This window comes from Cotesia glomerata, linkage group LG7, assembly GCF_020080835.1.
Source record: "Cotesia glomerata isolate CgM1 linkage group LG7, MPM_Cglom_v2.3, whole genome shotgun sequence".
Taxonomy (NCBI): Eukaryota; Metazoa; Arthropoda; class Insecta; order Hymenoptera; family Braconidae; genus Cotesia; species Cotesia glomerata.
In genome coordinates this window covers 1,346,421-1,360,300 of record NC_058164.1, presented here as the reverse complement: position 1 = coordinate 1,360,300, position 13,880 = coordinate 1,346,421, and the positions used below count along the sequence as shown (strand labels likewise).

Sequence of the window (13,880 nt, the reverse complement as noted above, 5' to 3'; positions counted from 1 at the left end):
GTACATTATGATCTAGCATGTGTGTTATTATGATGATCCTGCGAAGATTTGATTGTAGGAATCTGAGTCAAGTGTAGAAAGAACAAAATGATGTACACGTACGATGTATAACAACATTACAAGCATTACGTGCATGATATTTCGTACAAGTATAGCGCCGGTGTATGTGTTGAGAGATCATAATCACTCATCGTCAAATTCTACGCACTAAATACTCTTAATTTATTGAAATGTATGAAATTGGATCGGTACTTTCTTTTGGCAATTCTTTCATGCAGCACGAACATTTTTTATTTTCACTATTGTTATTTATTACTCGTTTAATTTTATTCATCATTCCAAATTTAAATCTAATTTATCATTCAAAATTTTATTTTATTTTTATTCAAATAAAAAGTAAAATTTATAATGTATAATAGCGATGATGCAACGCGGTATTTAGTCTTTGAGAGAAAAGTATGAAGACAAAAAACAGTAAAGCGAATAAGAACAAAAATAAAAACAAGAAATATAATAAAAAAGTAACAAATGAGGACAGCACAGGCTTTAAATCTTTTAAATAAAATTTTCGTCGGTACGGGTTACCAAACAAATTATAGTCGGTTGAATTGGATTGGGATCTATTTACTTTCTTGTAAGAAAGCTGCGATGATAATTGTTAATCCAGCGTTTATTAATGTTGATCCGATGACGGATAGTTTTTTTATGGTTCACTGTTTTTTCGAAAACAAAATTACAAGCAAAGTTAAATAGTTGAATACAATTGGAGTATATCAAATCTATTGGACCGAATGAAACTGGATTCCACCACCTCTCGAAAGACCATAAGTCTCAATGTGAGATATGGTACGAAATGGACAATTTTATGCTGCCTTGCTGGTGGAGGAAACTTTCAGCATGCCAAGCTATATAAGCGAATGCCGTGGCGCCGCCGCAGGATAAATCCCGTGCGTGTTGACGTATCACCTGTGTTCTTGGTGTTTTACATTCTACTAGATATCACATATTAACAGGTAATTTTTTAACCCATATTCACTCGTTAATCATTCGTGAAATCATCTATTTTTGCACATTTAATTATAACTAATTAATCATTTTATAAAAATCTTAATAACTTAATTATTAAATTTTTTTTTAAGTGAAAAGAAAATTATTCAATAATTTTTTAGTTCTCATTCATTAAAAAAATTCCTTTTAATAAATTTTTGTTGAGTTTTATTAGTCAAAATAATTTTTTCGATTTTCTTTTTAATTAAATTGAAAGTCAATTAATTTTTGGTACTTTTTTATTAATCAAAAAATTTTTTTTCATTAAAATAAATGTAAATTCATTTTTATCAAGTTTTTTTTTAAATGGTTGGATTATAAATATAAAATTCAAAAACATTTGACTCGAAAAAAATTGCCAAATTAAAATAATTGTTTCCTTATTAATTACAATACGGATAATTTAATATTGAAATGGAAATTTATTATTCGTAACAATAAATAATAATTACATTTATCTGATCAACAATTGGAAAGTATCGAAGCTATAAGTAATTTTACTTTTTATTGATTATTGCATATTAATTCAAACTTGGCAATTTAGTTTTTACACTTGAGTAGTTTTATTACTTGTGATTATGAGTTATTATTATCGAAAGAAGCAAAAAGTAAAGTAAATACAAGTTAAGTGCCTATTTAAACATAGTAGACATTATTGGTAATATTATAAAAAAATACCGAGTAAGATAATGAAATTAAAATAGAGAAAATTTGAACTTAAAATGGTTTAGTTATAAGATTTATTGCCCTCAAACGTTAACGAGCTGTCAGTATTACGCGATCGACATGTTTTAAAAGTAAATAAGTCAATTTCCTTAAAATTCCCAGACATATATGCAGAAGTTAATATGTGCTTAGATTTTGCTCACTTTTAATCTACTTATATTAGCAACTGCTTGTACATTAACCTGGCCAAACCCGTATCGTAGCGTGATCTCATTTCAGAGTTTCCGACCAACTGGACAACTATCTCTATACCCTTGTTACACAATCGCTTTCTTTATATACACTGAGAATTACGGGCGTGTGACTTGTACTTGCAGTAACCTGCACCGGCATATCTTGTTCGGGATTACTGATACACATTTTTTTTCTTACATAAATTTATTGCATTTTACCATCTTACTACATACTTGACCATTTATTTTTAATGATTAAATATTTATTTGTCGGGGTAAGACAACGTTTGATATATTAAATTGCTTTAAAGCTATTTATTTTACTTATTGTTTCGGAAAATTTAATTAATTAAAGAAAATTAATCAAAAAATTATCATTTATAGAAAAAAATACCTATAAAAAATTTTAAATTTTTATGCATTGATAAAAAATTAACTTGTTTTAAGAGACAAAATTTTGATCCAAAAATATCATTTTTTTAAGTTAATCAAAATTAATATTAATTCAAAAATTTTTCTTTTATGTATGCATAATTTTATTGAAAAATTTTTAATCAAATTAAAATTAAAAAATTTAATTCATTTCTTTCAATGATTCTTAACGAGAAAAATTTTTACAATAAAATTTTCTTCAAAATAAAATATTTCTTCTAATATGACATTATAATATCCGTTTCAATGCCTTCAAAATTTTCTCTAAAAATTGTGTATAATAAAATAATGAAAATTCATATTTTTAAAATAAAATTAACACGAAAAAATATTTTTATCAACAAAGGATAATGGATATTACTGATTCATAAGTTTTGAAAAATAATTTTTACAAATTTTTTTCTTTGTCCTCCTAATCAAACATAATCTATAGAAAATTATTTCATAAAATTCTAATTGCAATTTTTCTTCTAACTAAAAATTTTAATTTCTAATTTTAAAATTTGATCCAAAAATGAATAAAAACTAATTTTGACTTTCAATCCTTTTGATCAAATAATGAATTTTTATTAATAAATAATCACTAATAATGAATTTAAAATAAAAATCGAAAGTGTATCAAGAAGTCAATGACACGGTAAAGTAATAAGTAATAAGTAATTGATGTTTATTGTTTAAATGAAAGGCGTGTCTCAGAATGTATAGACAGACAGACAATAAAGTAATGCAATCTGACATAAATTCCTTGGTTGGTGGTTTTAAACTCCAAGGGCGTTAAACACACGCATTCTCACCCCGTTAGAACGCGATAGAAGGATAGAACCTACAACCTCGAACTAAGATCTTATAAACAACTTATCAAGCCAATGAGTTGCTAATAATAGGCCGGACTTGGATTGCACGAACCGTATATAATTTATATTGGTTTATGGTCTGATATAGATTTACTCCGTTTATAATTTTCATCTAAGCCGTTGTGAGTAAAGTTACAGCCCTCTCACTTTCACTTGCAGCGGACCAAACAGGACCCGCGGTCTACTCTTGATCTCCGATTTAATGATTACGGTCTCCATTCTTGAGTTTTGCAAATACTGATTATACAAATATTCCTAAACAGTAAAGTCCTTAATAATGAAAAACAAAAATAAAAGAATAATTATTGCGGTTGTGCGTACTTCCTTTTATTGTCAACCGTTATTTTCGATTAATAATCGCAATTACATCAGCAGTATAAGGCATAAGACATTATTTAATACAATAAGCTTTCTTTGATGATGATACTATTGATATTTATATTTATATTATTATTGATAAACATTTACCGCTATTAAACGATTCCCAATGCTGATTCACTGACACAAAAAGATCGTTCACCTCGGGACTTTATCCTACATCGTAATATTATGCAATTCAAAAGTTATTAAACGTCTCGTCAAACTTAAACTCTGACCTTTAGAATTTATTCGATAATTTATTTGCGCAAAGGTATTATATTGAGTCCGAGTATTAGAATTATTGTTTTCCTAAAAGTTTTATATTATTACATTCTATTTAGAGTACTTCTAAGTGATTTTGATAAATTATTGGATACTTGGGTATGATTAATCGACGGTGATAGAAATAATTATGTAAGTTATCGAGTAAATGATCCGAAGTTAAGTGTTTTGCTTTTAAATTACAACAAATTGCTATGTGCAATTAGTAGAATTTAGTTCATTTAATTAATTACTATAATTATGTTGATTAAAAATGGGCGTGATAAGGTAAATTTTTTCTGTAATAAAAATTAGAACAGGATTTAAATGGTATGTTTGATTATAAAAATATATTAATTTTATGATATTTTTAATATCATTTAATAAAATTTGATTTAAAATTTTGTGAAAAAAATTTTCAAAGATAATTAATGTTGTATATTATTTATATTGATCAATGATCAATTATTAATGACCAATTATGAAACATCAGAACTGATAGAAAACTTAATTTGATTTAATGAAAAAAATCTTGTCGAAAAAAATAATTTTGAGAAATGTTATGGTCTTAAATTAAACAGAAAATTTTTCTACTTTAATCAAAAAAATAAAATTCTTCAAAATAATTATCTTAGTTCAAAATTTTCTCTCTAGAATCAAGTAAATTTTTTCATCTGTGAATAAATTAATTTTTTGAAAACTAAAATTTATCTTTTAAAAAAGTTCTTAAAAAATTCTCTATGACTCTTAAATCACAGACACGCCAAAACCTCCAATTTAAACACAAAGAAAGCAATTAAAATTAATAAACACTTACGATAAGTGTTTTTGAATTGTCTTTAACTCACCATAAAAATTTTCTAAAATAAAAGTTTCAATTTCATGCGAATATAGTAAACATTTCATTTTGCTATTCAAAACTTTCCACTTAAATAAATTAAACATAAACGACCTCATTCACCGAATAGGAGACGTTCGCTAAAGTAAGTGCCAGTGAGTATAGCCGTCAAACTAAAAATTACAGAAACGTACACATGTATACCTGTAAAACGAGAGTGGTATCATGCGTTTAACGATCATTTGGAGAAAACTATCACGTTTGTCCTAGTGAACGATATGACCCAGTATGAATGAGGAAGAGTATCGTTTATTTGTCAGTAATAAAATTTATTACTTTTTTTACCCGTACCATGCAACGTAATGTCACTTGTATTTCACGTCAACCTTATACCGCATCGATTGAGCAAACGAGAAAGTAATTAACGATTTAATTAATCTCATGAACGATTTCCATGTAGACTGAAAAATAACAAACTCATTGTTTTGCAAATATTGAGACGTACAATTGAAGATGATTCATCAACTTTACTGGAGATTGATTTTCACAAGAGAGTGTTTGGGTCAGCGAAAGTTTGTTTGTATTTCTCCCATTAGATCTTTATAGATTTATAAGGGAAAATAAATGCAATTTTTATTAACTGGAAAGCGCAATGCATATGGATAGAATAGTTTCTACATTTATTTTTATTTTTCAGAGCCAAAGGATGCATCGAGTGCTTCTGCTGACTTGGGTTGCGATAGCAGCGGCCCAAAATCACTACAATTTAGATACAAGATCTGTTTCATTTCCTGGTAAACCAACTTACGGGCCTCTTTACAACAGTCCTGGCCTTGGTCAGGCCTCAGGTGGTTACAGAGATGACAGTTACGAGGATAATGTCGTTACACCTACTCCGTCGCCTACTCCTCTCTATCGGCCAGCTCAGCAACCGGTAAATTATTTTGGTCTATAAATAGAAAAAATAAATTACTAGCCTTACACAATGCTCTTTTCATGCTCAACAAATTAGCTGTGGTTTAATAGACTCGGAAACATTGTTGTTACAATATTTCAAGATTTATTAGCAATTAGATGTTTGTAGAAATTTTTATGTTCACTCAAGAAATTACTTCCTTAACATCTTGTTGCTTGGTAATGAAATTTAAAGAGTAAATCGATAAAATTTTTTATTATAAATCCTAGAAAAATTTTTAGGAAATATTCAATTCAAGTGTCAAAATATTCTTACCAAATTTTTTATTCAGAAATTTTATTGATTTAGAAAAATTTTGATGCTAAAAACTTTTGAGCAGAAAAATCAATTTTTAAAAAAATTTTAAAATATGCGCATGTAAAAAATAGATAAAATTTTTTTTTTTGTTTTTTAATTATGTTCACTCAAAAAATTACTTTTTTAACATCTTGTTGATTGGTAATGAAATTTAAAGAGTGAACTGATAGAATTTTTTATTATAAATCCCAGAAAAATTTTTAGAAAATATTCAATCCAAGTATTAAAATATTCTTACCAAATTTTTTATTCAGAAATTTTAAATTTACAGAATTTTATTGATTTAGAAAAATTTGGATGATTTTGAAGGTAAAAATTTTTGAGCAGAAAAATCAATTTTTAAAATATGCGCATGTAAAAAATAAATAAAATTTTTTTAAATATTTTTTTGTAATGTTTTTTTTTGAAAAAGTAGAAAAATTATTTTCAATAATAATTTTTAGGCTTATCGTAAACCAAATGAAGGCTCAATAAGAGTTCTAACCGGAGGACGTCAAGGTCCAATTCGTGGTGCATCTTATGCTGTGCAAAATCCTCAGCTGGAAGAAGAGCCTCTTGAAGAAGAAAAAGAAGAGCCAGATCGTCTGAGCTTACTTTTACCGCAAAGTAAATTTGATTGTGTTGGTAAGCAAACAGGTTATTATGCTGATGAAGAACTGAACTGTGAAGTGTTCCATTACTGTCAAGACAACGCTAAACACTCGTGGATTTGCCCAGAAGGTTTTACTTTCCACCAGGTATTTATTTTTTACTTTTAACCTAATAAATATTGATCGATACCAGCGAGTTTCACTGACCGATTTATCTAAATTAATAGGTTCATCTGATCTGCATGCCACCAAATGGAGACATAAGCTGCAAAAAGAGTTCTCAGTATCACTTCGTCAATGAGTACCTTTACAAACCATTGAACTTACAAGAAGCTGAGTCGAAACCAAACGTTACTTTGAGATACAGTGAACGTTACTTCCCAGGAGATATCTTCACGGACGAACGTGAAAGCGAAGACTACCACCAGACTCCCAATCCTAGAAGAACCCATCACAATTCTCAGTTGTACTCAAACCAGCCTTCACAGACCACCTTGAACAGTATTCCAGCAATAGCACGTCCTTCTCCAACACCACAAGGTCTTTCCCAATATCGTCTTCCCTCTAACCAAGTCTTCCGCAGTCCCGAGGAAGTAAACATCCCTCTGCAACAGCGAAGACCTCAGCCACAGCAACAAATTCTCAGAAGGTTCCCTCAAGTAAGACCCGACGAAGAGGACTATGAGAAATAAATTTATTATTAAATTAATTAATGACACGGATTGCAGAAGATTTAACTTTTAAACTTGTTAAGACGTACATTTATTTTTACCGCCATGGTATTTAATGATGAGTTGAACTCGATAGATATACTTTTATTATTATTATAACTAATATGAAAACAAGCTCTTTGATAAATGATAAATTGTAAATAATTATCAATTAGCATTGATAAGTGATGTTCTTTAAGTCGATATAACTAACAATTTACGTTGTTATTATTTTTATTGACTAAAAACTTTTCATTTTTTTTATTTTTTTATGTTTGAATTATACTTGAGTTTAGTTATTAATTAAATAATTAATTAATTTTTTTTTAGTTACTGTCATATCTAATTCATATTACTCATAAACAATTCACGTGAACTGTTTTATTTATTGTCAATATCATTATAAACTTATTTTTTTTTGTCAAATAAAGTTATGTGACATGAAAAATTTGTATGTTAATTTTTGATGTTTTATTTAGATTTAGATAGTTTAGACGTTTTTTAGATCATTGGAATATTTCATTAAGTCTAGTAAAATACGCTCAGTTTCGTCCTCGTGTTTGGAGAACTGTGGCTCACTTGAAGGGAATTCTTCTTTTAATTTTGTTATAATTTCAATCGCTTTTCTTAAAGAAGTCCGAATTTTATGTTGAATTACGTCGTCAGGTGTAGTTACAGAAGATTTTCTTTTGTCCGATGCAATTGATTCTCTGGAATTTTGCAGCTAAAAAGTAAATTACAATTAATTTAATATAGAATTATGTTTAAAAAAATAATACAACGTAATTTTTTTAATTTACACAAATTTTGTAAATTATTAAAAACTAAAAACTTTGAAATAATCTAAAATATTTGTTACTAATTTCTAAAAAAATTAAATTTTTATGTCTACATATTTTCGATTTTTTTAGCATTAATTTTTGTAACTATAATTTTTGATTCTCTGGAATTTTTCAGCTAAAAAGTAAATTACAATTAATTTAATATAGAATTATTTTTAAAAAATTAATACAAAATAATTTTTTAAATTTACACAAATTTTGTAAATTATTTAAAACCAAAAATTTTTAAATAATCTAAAATATTTGTTACTAATTTCTAAAAAAATTAAATTTTTATGTCTTGATATTTTCGATTTTTTTAGCATTAATTTTTGTATCTATAATTTTTAAATCGCGTTAATAATTAATAAATAGAAATATTTAAAATTTGTGTTACATTAATATCAGAATCCATAATTTGAATCTTAAAGTTATCTTCTTCAGTCAATTCTTCAAAAGTCCGAACATCGTTATCGATTTCATCATTTGATTCTATAGGAAAATTATCATCAGACAAAACATCATCGATATAATGATACAAAATGATTTCTGGTATGAAAAGCGGTTCATCTTCATCGTCGACTGATGGCTACATAAAAAAAAGATAATTATTTTATTATTCATTATTGATTACTAATTAAAAATGAAACATTACCTGATATGGCAAAGTGACAGGCCTCCATTTTTTTCCATTTTTATCAACAATTTCTACAACTCGAAAAACGTCATTTTTTAATGATCCAGAGAAATTTTTTATTATTCCCAAGACACAGCGATTACTATCCTCATTTTCACAAGCAATTCTATCTTCATGATGTTCCAAAGACAAAAGTGATTCTAGAGAAAGGAGAAATTCAGCGTGCCCCGGAATCGCGTGAAATACAAAATTAATCATCTTTTTAAATTTACTTATTATTTCTTGTAATTTATCTCGCCAAGAGGGCTCGTGAATTCGAGCTGTCGGTTGGGACAATTTTTTATTTAATACTTTTATTATGTACAATGTTTTCACCAGAAGTTCATAAAGAGCTTGAATTTTTTCCTGAAAATTTAATTTTTTTTAATAATTTTTAATTCAACAAACAATAACAGTACCTGGAAATTTTGCTGGCGAAAACTCATTCGATTTTCACTGTGAGATCTTTCCGCCCTGACTGAATTTATCAGAAGATTAAGATATTTATTTTCTATTTCAAGTCTTTGAATATTCATCTCAAGATTTTTCTCTTTCTCGAAAGCATTTAAAATATCATTATTTTTATTTCGTTCATTTCTATAAAAATAAAAAATAAAAATAATTTACGACTCGTCTTGAAAGTAAAGTGATACCGCATTAAAAATTTTATTGGACCTAATTGTTTTATTAAAGTCAGCAATCATATTTTCTCGGTCAACTCGGGATTTTCTCTCGAACTCATCGTACAGTTTAATGACCATATAACCAATTTCATCTCTTAATTTCTTAAGCATCTGATGTGTCACGCTCACACGTTCAGCCACAACAGCTTTTTGTAATTTCTTATTAGACTTTTCTACAACTTCAGCGAGCGCACTCTAAAATATAAAACAGTGAATCGTAATTTGATTATTTCAATTATATGTTACTGTATTGAAAAAAAAAAAAAAAAATCCAATTAAATAAATAAAGAAATAACCTGCAATTTACTTTCATGCTCTTTAGTTAATAAATCAATCTTACTTTCATATACATTTCTAGTCTCATTAATACTGAGATTAATAGCATGACGTTTTTCAGCTTCAAACATTGAACGGATTTCATTTATCTCGCGATTTAAATTGTCATTTACTCTTTTATTTACATCTGCTTCGTAATTTCTCTTAACTTGTTCCCCTAAATTTAGTATCCCATCATGAGTAAGAGCTTTGATGATGTTGTGATTTGTAACAGGTCGTAAAATTATTTTATCACTCGGAGGCGTCCATAAATTTTTTGGCGGACCTTCGAGTTGCGGTGTTACGCCTAGTAATTTTTGTATATCAGGAGGACTAAAATCACATAAAGTTGTTGTCAATATTGGGCCAATGTAGTTTTTAATTTCACTCTGTTTTGGAGTTTCATTTTTTGCTTGCAGTTCAAGACGCCGGGATTTTGGAGAAATATCGACTAAAAAATTATTATTTATTCAGTTTATTTGAATCACTCATAAAATACATTTTATTTTAATAATATTTACACATTTTTTTGCATTATTTATTATATTTTTTTATAATCGTTAAAATTCACAAAAACATTTGACGTTTGATATTTTTATAAAGAGAAGTCACCGCTTTTCAATAATAACAAAAGCATCATGCTTTTTTTTAGTTTCATATCAATATTACAAATATTGTTGATATTTATTAACAAATTAAAAATAATTGTATTTTACAAAAAACTGTCGATGAAACTGGCCAAAGTGATTTTTATTAAAAATTTGAATAATGACGTATTTACTCGAGAATTTTTTTAATTTTTGAGTTGTATGAATTTTCAATAAAGCGTATAAATTTTATAATCATTAATTAATAAAAAAAAATTAAGGTTTATTCTGTCCGCCGCGAGTTTTATTTTTTAACTCCAGTATTTCGATTAACATAATTGAAAATTCACTCGGAATTCGCTTCCGAATTTTTACAATATAATTTTTTGTATAATTAGAATATTAAACTATCTAAGCTCAACTTTCACTTATTATTTCAATGTTTTCATATATATTTCAAGTAAGGTAAAAGCCCCAGTACCTGCTCACTCCATGTATTTGTATATCTATATTCACAAATGCGAATATGGTTCCTGAGCAGCTACTGGGGCTCTCATCTTAGATGAATGAAAATATATTATTTCAATATGATATGTTTGAGTTTGTAGAAAAAGATTGAATGTTATAAAAATAAGAACCATTGTACGCATACACATGTGAATTTAAAATTTACGACCTTCTTATATTCTTGTTTTCTATGCAATCTAAAGTTATAATTTTTATGGTCTTCAAACCAACCAGCGCTTCGTTAACCATTGAGGATTTTTTTTGTACTTCCGTAACATGTAAAATAACTCCCGATTCATAATATTAAGTTCAAAATTAAACGCGAGTTGATTCGTCTAACCATAAAAAAAGATGATTGCATAAAAAGGCACGACGTTATTTTGCCGTCCCTTCTGTTTTCGTCATTGCTTTACAGTCTGAATTTTGCTTAGTAGTTCTACAGATCAAGACATGTTAAGAACACCAAGCCCCTATGATCCACAATTTTGTTATTAACTATAAAAATATTTTGAATAAAAAATTAATAGAAGAGAACTTTTATAGTTTTTAGTTCAAAGTGCATTTTGGACTCAGAAATTTACCAGATATAACATACGTTAGTCTAAACTTAAACACTCGCCTACCTAGCCAGAAGAAATAAATTAAATACGCCCTAACAAAGATTCGAACAAACAATCCTACAGACGCGAAGCCGATGCTTAACCGATTACGCTACTACGAACGATAGTACGTGAATTAATTTTGTTTGAATATGAATTATTGACTGTATTGAAATATAGGTGACAAGTTATAAATGTTATCAATCATCGTTACTACTATACTAGTTAAGCTACGTACTATATTTAATTAAATTCAAAAGAATTTTTTTTAACTTCCCGCTAAGAAAATTGAAAATTTTCGAAAATCGGGAAGTTAAAAAAATTTCGTAAAACTTGAAATAATTATTTATTAATTTTTACAAAATATAAATGTACCTTTTCGACTTTTTAAAATGTTTAAAGAATTTTCAAAAATTTTTAAACATTTTAAAAAGCTGTAAAAAGATTTAAATAAGATTTTAAAATATTTTCTTAAATTTTAAAGAGCTTTAAAGAATTTTTAAATACTTTAAAGAATTTTCAAAAATTTTCCGTAATTATATAAAAGTGGGACTCAAGTTTTTTCAAATTATGAAATCACTATGAAAAATTGTTTTCAACCAAATGATTTATTTTTTTTCTTAAATTTCATCGAAAATGGAATAATTTAAAAAAAAAAATGAAATTAATATTTTTGGAAATTTTTTTTTTAATTGTTTAGTTTTTAATGCGTAACAAGATGCAAAGTTCAAATTCAACGAAATTTTAGTGTTTGACCATCAAATTATTGATCAAAAGTCCAAATTTTTATTTTTTACTTTTCAAATGCAATTACCTTAGCTTAAGGGATGATTTTGAGCTAAAGTTAAATTTTTATCATAAATCCGCCGCGGAGATAAACAATTTGAAGAAAAAAAAAATTCCGAAAAATATTAATTTTTCGATTTTTTTTCCTCAAAAAACATGCGAGCCCCACTTCTATATAATTACTAAATTTTCAACATTTTAAAAAGCTTTAAAGAATTTTACAAAATATTAAAAAAATTTTCTAAAATCTCTTTACTTTCAAGTATAACGTTGTAAGGTTTGCATACAACTATCGCAGCAGGATCATGAGTGTTGTATAATAATCATTAGTAATTTGTTTATGGACTGGATCGCCTATACTAAAAAATACAAAAATTATTAATATTATTAAAATTAATAATATTAATTTGAAAATAATTTTTTTTTTTTCAATGACAAATTTTCATATGTAATTTCTAAAAATTTTACGTACGTCTCTGGAAAAATATAAGTAATGAATTTATTCGCTGATATACCTCTGAGAGCTGTCAGTTTGAAAATACGAATTTTCATTAATTAACATGTACAAATCTTCATAAATAAATAAATTACGATTGATTAGATTCTCCTTTACGACACAACTTAAAAAAATTCTCTCGTATATGTTGTCTAAATAAAAAAAAAAAATTAATTAACAAGTTCACTGATAAATAAATAAATGGTGAAAATAATGATTTCAATTCTGTATCGGACTTCGGGGTTTAAAATCGGACCTCTCGAAGTCTAGAGAGGACCTCGAGGCTCAAAATCGGACCTCTCGATTTAAAAGTCGGACCTGTGGGTCCAATGTCGGTGCTATTCGGACTACTGGGCTCTAAATGGGTTCTATTCCGGACTAGGAAGCTCTATTTCGGCTTTAAATTTCAACTCGGGAACATCTACAACATGGCTAATTTAACCAGGTTAGATCGCTTCTATCTAAAACTATGCCGCAACTACTACGCTAGCTACCAAGATATCGGGAACCCAATAATGACCAATGTACGCTGTCCAAGTGATGAAATTTGCACTGATATATGCTCAAATGGATATTTAACTCCAGAAATGTTCACGTTCTGTGATAAAATAGGAGTGCTACAGGATTAATTCAATCTACCCCTCATCTACCACGTAAAACGTCATTGCACCTGCAAAATAATAAATATTAATAATGATCAAGAAAGAATCCTTGATTTCTCCAAAGCACTACCAAAGGTCGACATTATCGACAAACACAGATTGAACGAAGATTACTGGTGGCTGAAAAATGACGCCAAACATATCGATGAGATCCGAAAAAGAACGACATGGAAACAATAACTCCGCCGACTGAATATATCCAACATCACCTTTAAAAGGCAACAATTATTCAACGCTTATCATCAGATAATACTTGTAAATATGTATATAATATATCTTTAATATAAATATCTCCCATTTACCCTCCCAATTCCCATCTCCCTTCTTCTAAAAGAGTTCAGATGTATTTTTTTAAACACTAATTTTTTACATCTAAATTAATATTCTATACTAACGTAATATTGTTAATTACCAAATATCGTCAATTTAATATATTATTTATTTATTTTGTAAATGCTGAGATCTACCTTGAGTAGCATAGCAT

The 13,880-nt window shown here is 27.6% G+C and overlaps 2 protein-coding genes across 2 annotated transcripts; one reads left to right on the top strand and one right to left on the bottom strand.

Annotated features, from left to right (window-relative positions):
- Window positions 1–932: 932 nt before the first annotated feature.
- On the top strand, window positions 933–7,395 carry LOC123268524. Its single transcript, XM_044733681.1, has 4 exons — window positions 933–1,013; window positions 5,389–5,625; window positions 6,408–6,701; window positions 6,782–7,395. The coding sequence occupies exons 2-4, from the start codon at window positions 5,398–5,400 to the stop codon at window positions 7,244–7,246; spliced, it is 987 nt and encodes a 328-aa protein (XP_044589616.1). The 5' UTR covers window positions 933–1,013; window positions 5,389–5,397; the 3' UTR covers window positions 7,247–7,395.
- A 207-nt stretch (window positions 7,396–7,602) lies between these two features.
- Window positions 7,603–11,102, bottom strand: LOC123268960. Its single transcript, XM_044734427.1, has 6 exons — window positions 11,081–11,102; window positions 9,741–10,210; window positions 9,437–9,639; window positions 9,151–9,358; window positions 8,483–9,118; window positions 7,603–7,988 (listed from the first exon to the last, which is right to left on the bottom strand). Exons 1-5 carry the CDS (start codon window positions 11,100–11,102, stop codon window positions 8,723–8,725), a joined length of 1,299 nt encoding a protein of 432 aa, XP_044590362.1. The 3' UTR covers window positions 7,603–7,988; window positions 8,483–8,722.
- Between the last annotated feature and the right edge of the window lie 2,778 nt (window positions 11,103–13,880).

Bases quoted from the DNA above. Each gene is read 5' to 3' on its own strand.
- LOC123268960 (XM_044734427.1), bottom strand. From the start codon at position 11,102: ATGGTTAACGAAGCGCTGGTTG. The intron at 9,359-9,436 runs GTCCAATAAAAT...TTATTTTTATAG, and splicing joins GACTTTAATAAAACAATTAG to AAATGAACGAAATAAAAATA. The intron at 9,119-9,150 runs ATTAAAAAAAAT...CAGGAAAAAATT, and splicing joins TGTTTGTTGAATTAAAAATT to CAAGCTCTTTATGAACTTCT.
- LOC123268524 (XM_044733681.1), top strand. From the start codon at position 5,398: ATGCATCGAGTGCTTCTGCTGACTTGGGTTGCGATAGCAGCGGCCCAA. The intron at 5,626-6,407 runs GTAAATTATTTT...AATAATTTTTAG, and splicing joins ATCGGCCAGCTCAGCAACCG to GCTTATCGTAAACCAAATGA. The intron at 6,702-6,781 runs GTATTTATTTTT...CTAAATTAATAG, and splicing joins AAGGTTTTACTTTCCACCAG to GTTCATCTGATCTGCATGCC.